Here is a 6,000-nt window from a genome sequence, read left to right as displayed (position 1 = left end):
AAGGAAAGGAAAGGAAAGGAAAGGAAAGGAAAGGAAAGGAAAGGAAAGGAAAGGAAAGGAAAGGAAAGGAAAGGAAAAGAGAGTGAAGTTATTGGAGGCAAAGGAAAGAGCACATATAAAGACACAAAGCTGAAAGTGTAAGAAACCCCTGGAGAATTGTAGGTTTGTTATGGCCAGGAAGCAGGGCATAGGAGGTGAGCATGGAGAGGTCCAAGTGTAACCATGATCAACCACTGAAAAGTCACTGAGGACCACCAAACATATGTGCTCCTCCACTTTCAACTGGGATGCATCCTGACAAACCCTTTGTAAGTTGAAATATAGCTAAAAATGTGTTCAATGCACCCAACCTGCCAAACACCATAGCTCAGAAACACAGTACAGTGTCATATCAGTGGTCTCATCTCCTGATCTCTGTGGCTCACTGAGGCTTCCCAGCCTCATGAGAGAGTATAAGACTGCGTGCATCTCATCATCCTGGGAGGAAGTCAAACTTCGTTATTCAAAGAACAGGTTCTGCTGAGTGTGTTTCCTATGTGCATCATTCTAACATCAAAAACTCATAAGGCAAACCATTATTAAGTTAGGAACATTCTGAAGTATAAACCCTACCTTCTCATGACCATAGACAACAAATGGAACATGAAAGATTCAAGATGAGGTGTTAAATGAGATAGAGTTCATAATAGTCCAGGTGCAAAGTGGTAAAGTCTTAACCGAAGTGGTGAGAGAGATCACGGAGAGGGAAAATTCAATTTGAGAAAAATTTAAGAAAAAGAATCAGGAGAACTAAATGAAGAGGGGAAATGAGACAGAATGATGATTCCTCATCTTGAAGCATTAAGCAGGTAATGTAAACACTGTCTACCAAGATGGACAGGTGCAGAATATAAAATACGGGGACCACAAGTTCAGAGCTGGGCATGTTAAGTTCCCTATACCTAGGGACCTCGCAGTGAGCGTGTGCCACCTCCATTCTATAAGAAGACATGATGCTAAGGTTAACATTTACCAAAGGCCAGCTTCCCAAGAATCAGTGAAGTCATTTTCCTTCTCTCTCTCCCTAGTCCAGATATGATTAAGGTCTGAATCAGTCATCTTTCCACAACCACATACGTAAACACCGTATTTCCATTTGTTGTAATTATAGTTTTATTCATGCAGACTTGCCAGGCATTTCTCTTTTTGATTAAAAATACTTTGGGTATTGTTATTTCAATTTCAAAGACTCATTACATCTCTTTTCCTTCTATAAATTTCTTGTTCTTAAACTTTATCCTTCTCCCTGGTTTTGAAGAACTGCTTCACATTTATTAAGCTTATGTATCAAGTATATAAGTATCCCAACAGTTTGCCCTATAGGCTTGAAATGGTAAGAGGGCCGCCTATCCTTATGTCTAATGGTGCCTTCCAGGGTAGACCAAATTAGATTTTATGCATGTTCAGCTACAAAAAATGACTGTCCACAAAATTAAACAATGAACAAAAATTATGCCACAGGGTGAATGAAATGTGCAATAGGCTTGACAAATGCTCTCTTCCCCCAAATATTTGAGGAACCAACATTGACTTAAGGATATCCATATGTGATGGGGGAAGAACTATTAGTAAGCATCTATCATCTATGTGTACACCACAAACACTATAATCTCTCATATCTTATCTAATAACTTATTCCTGAATTGTATCCAGTAATAAATTAAACAAGACGTGGGTTTCATGAGTTGCTTAAATTTTACAGATCTTATACTAACACTGAGAGGCTGATTGCATATTCTAAGTTCACTCTAGTGAAGATTTAAAAAAAGACCCACACACCCACAATCAGTCTTCTGAAGATGAGGAATAAGGAGAACAGCAGCGTATTTGGTGATCCTCCTCCTTGCTGGGTCCTTTGCCATGAAGACGTTCCCTTTATTTCCATCTGGTCTTTTCTTTACTACTCCCCATAGGATAGAAAGCATCTTTCCTACGTAGAGAGAGTACAGTCTTCATCTCTGAAACTCCAGCCTTGCGTTCTGTTCTGTTCTGAAATAGCATGGAATGAGAAATAGCACTGACCTGCAAATGATGTTCAGTTTCATTCTTTTACAGCATAGCACTATAACCATAGTCCAAGAGCCAAAAGTGATCTAGATGGAACAAGCAGGAATCAAACATAAGAAGCATCAAACATGATCTGACACTAATTTAATGGGATGCATAACTGCTATCGTGTTGGATGGTAATTAGGTGTAAGTGGTAAGCAGTTCAGGTAAATGACTTTAACCAGGATTACTTTTCATCTGTCAAGGCAAATATTTCTAGACCCCTGAAAGAAGGGCAGTTCAAGAAAAGGCATTTGTATGTCATTTTCTTTCTTTTTTTCTTCCCCTCCACTTCTGCCGACAAGCACACACATATGTCCACACAGAAATAGAAACACAAACATGCAACAGTGAGAGGAAATAGCCCATTCTATAGTAACTCATTTCTTTTCAATCTTCCTCTTGAAGATGAGCCCTGTGGTGCCCTGTTCTGATTACAGGAGAACATACTATCCTCCTTTAAGTCATGGTAACCCCACTGGCTAGCCCTCGGTGCACACAGAAACAACTAAAGCTGAGCAGGGGTATGAGGAGGGAGGAAAAGGGAGGACTAGGGAAGGAAATTGAGAGGTTCCTTGAACATCTGGATTATGAAGAAACATTACCCGGCCAGGTAACGGGCTCTTTTACATGTGAGTTCTCATACCAGGAGAAAGGATGGTCCAGGAATGTATGCCTTCTGGGTAGCAATGTAAAGTGTGAACAGCATGAGGCTTAGACGCCATCTCCAAAGGGATGCCTGCCTTAAGTATTGGAGAGAAAGGAATGAGGAAACATGAACTGAAGCTGTAAAGCTAGATACAGTGCAGAACTATAGGCTACCCTGGGATGTTGTGGGGAGCAGGCCAGAGAAAGGTGAATGTTAGCAGACGGAGATCAGTGACAGCTTAGAGGAGGGTCTGACAATGAGAAGCCTGGCTTGAAGCACACAGTGAAGGAAAATAACTGAGACTATTTAGGGCTTTTGTGAGGGTTTTGCGCTCTGTCTTCATTGCCGCTAACGGTGGTCCTCCGCATGGAAGCACTGCTGCCTGGTACTGATGCAGAACGTCAGCACGAAGCTTTCCTATGAAAGAGGGCGCCTGCTTGGCACATCAGAATCACCAGGGGAGCTTGAAAAATGTTGTATCCTGAATCCTAATCCAAATGATTCTGATTTAAGTGGTCTGGACAAGAGTCTATTCATAGGAAGCAGAAGTCCTCACATGCAGCCAGGGCTGAGAGCCATACCCCACGAGGGAGCAATGCCAGAACGGGTCAGGCTTAGACTTCCATGAATGGCTCCCTACTGTGGTTTGTGTCTAGATGTTCCCCAAGAGCCTCATGGGGTCATAGGGTTTCTTTGGAGGTGACTGGATCTAGAGCGTGTGATTGATCATAGTGCAATGGGGGGATTAAGAGTGTGAGATAAGGGTGGGTGAATCAGCTCACGGGTCGGAGTGACACCAGCTAATCCCAGTAGACTGGATTCGATATAAGGCACAGAAGGAAGCTTGTCTTGCTCTTGCTTGTTGCTTTTGCTGTCTTCCCCCACCATGAATTGTTGTCCCTCTGCCATGTGCCACCCTGCTTTGGAGCCAGCCAATTACGGACTGAAACCTCTATGAACTGAACTAAACAAACCTTTCCTCCTTTAACTTTGGATTTTGGGTATTTGTCTCAGCAGGGTGAAAAGTAACTAAGCCACTCCCTCACTAAAGATTGTCCACCACTACTTTCCTGGCAGGGGCTTTGGCTTTCCAGTTTCTGTATGAATGTGATAAGGCTATTTTGTGTCAAGTAATCTCGAGAAGCCAAGAGCTAAATGGAGGGCTGAATCTAACAGGGGTTTGAATAAGAGGGTACTACTCTCTACACCTGGGTGGGGACTCTTGGAAATTAGAAGATAAGAGAGATATTTTACTTACCTTCTCAAATGTGAAGAAAAGATCCAAGCATGATGTTCCTATTGAGTCGCCTTCCTCTAATTCTTCCATATCAATGTATCTTGAATGTCTTTTCTTTCCAAGATTAGAAACTTTAGTGAAAGCCACTGCTGTTTTGTGGAAATGCTTAGTAGCATTTACTGTGGTGGTTCTGGGAATGGGCCGCTGTGTGCTGTGCTTACCAAGGGAACACATTGTGTTTTGTAGGTTTGATAGTGTCACTCCTCATCAAATCCTGGATAGGAGGCACATCGAGATCCAGCAGATGGAATCCACCATGGCCTCCATTTGTGAGTCTGCCAGCTTATTTGAAGTCAATGTTCCTGACTACAAGCAACTGAAGAAGTGCAGAAAGGAGGCCTGCCAGCTGAAGGACCTATGGGACACTATTGGCATGGTGACCTCCAGTATCCATGCCTGGGAAACCACCGCGTGGAAAGACATCAATGTGGAAGCCATGGACATGGAATGCAAACGGTTTGCCCGGCATATCCGTAACCTCGACAAGGAGGTCAGGACCTGGGATGCCTTCACTGGCCTAGAAAGAACTGTGATAAACACCCTAACCTCCTTGCGGGCAGTAGATGAGTTGCAGAATCCTGCCATCCGGGAGCGACACTGGAGGCAGCTGATGCAGGCCACAGGAGTGAGCTTTACTATGGACAGAGACACCACCCTGGACCACCTCCTGAAGCTCCAGTTGCACCTCTTTGAGGATGAGGTCCGGGGCATTGTAGACAAAGCTGTGAAAGAGATGGGGATGGAGAAGGTCTTAAGGGAGCTGCAGAGCACATGGGCTGGTATGGAATTCCAATATGAGCCCCACCCGCGGACCCACGTCCCCCTTTTGAAGTCAGATGAGGACCTCATCGAGGTTCTAGAAGATAATCAAGTCCAACTTCAGAACCTGATGATGTCCAAGTATGTGGCTTTTTTCCTGGAGGAAGTATCAGGCTGGCAGAAGAAGCTGTCCACTGCCGATGCTGTCATCTCCCTCTGGTTTGAGGTGCAGCGCACATGGTCTCACCTGGAAAGTATATTCATTGGATCTGAAGATATCCGTGCTCAGCTACCCCAGGTACTTGTTAAGGAAATCCTGCTCTATTCTCTGATCCACATCCAAGGAAGATCATCCCGTTTCTGTGCTGTCTGGGTTTTCCCCTTTTCTACCTCCCTGCTTGGGCTTCACATAAGGGCACCTCTCACAAATGCTGATCTTATCCAACACCTACAGTCAGGCAGAGGAAAAAGGCACCAATTTGTCTTTAGAAGGGTGAAGAAGTGAATTTGTCTTTTTTTTAAGTGCACAAAGGTGAAGGAAATAAAAAATGTCAGCTACTGCTCTTTGTGATGGGCTTGTCATGGGCTCCCTCCTAGAGCATTCAGATATAAGTGCTCACTGAACCCTTTCAGTTAACCCTGCTTCCAAGCAAATTCAAGTTGTTTCTCAGCAGTGAGCCATTCTGTAAACCTCTGGCCTGTACCAGCTCTCAGCTATATACCAAACAATGGATACCCTTAATCTATATATTCTTCTGATTATTACCTTTCCTATGTTTGAATGCCCCCTCCAATTAGTCCTAATAAATGTGCCATTATCTAACCCCTCTTTTAATGGATTCTAATTCTTTTCAATTTTTTCAGACTTCTGGGTCTGTTCAGTACAGCAAGTTCTTTGCTTACAAATGAGCTTAATTCTAAAATGTCACAGGTCTTCCCAACCTTGTTTGGAAATTAAATTCCATCACAACATTAGTTTTCATCCCACAACAGCATAGTCAGTGTAATAATGTAGATTAAAGGTTGTATAGTCAAGATGAAAAATAAGAGGAACAATTCTGTTGTAGTAGTGATAATTAATCTGAACTGAATAAGCTAGATTTTATTTATCTCAAATGCCAGCTATTGAAGAAGAGCAAGCTTAATTAGAAGCCAGCCAGGACATAGGTGGAAACTTCACTAGAGACATTAAGGAGACATTTGAGAAT

At 43.0% G+C, this 6,000-nt stretch overlaps 1 protein-coding gene across 6 annotated transcripts in view; it reads left to right on the top strand.

Annotated features, from left to right (window-relative positions):
• Nucleotides 1-6,000, top strand: part of Dnah9 (dynein, axonemal, heavy chain 9) — a 319,645-nt gene that overhangs the window by 75,597 nt on the left and 238,048 nt on the right. For all 6 annotated transcript variants that reach the window (XM_013522070.1, XM_005399351.1, XM_013522071.1 and 3 more), the window contains exon 20: nt 4,220-5,090. In XM_013522070.1, coding sequence (XP_013377524.1) covers nt 4,220-5,090 — 871 coding nt within the window. The remainder of the gene's footprint in view (nt 1-4,219; nt 5,091-6,000) is intronic.

The sequence above is a fragment of the Chinchilla lanigera genome, unplaced genomic scaffold, assembly GCF_000276665.1.
Source record: "Chinchilla lanigera isolate Chin_1 unplaced genomic scaffold, ChiLan1.0 scaffold00066, whole genome shotgun sequence".
NCBI lineage: Eukaryota > Metazoa > Chordata > Mammalia > Rodentia > Chinchillidae > Chinchilla > Chinchilla lanigera.
This window is presented reverse-complemented; position numbering and strand designations above follow the sequence as displayed.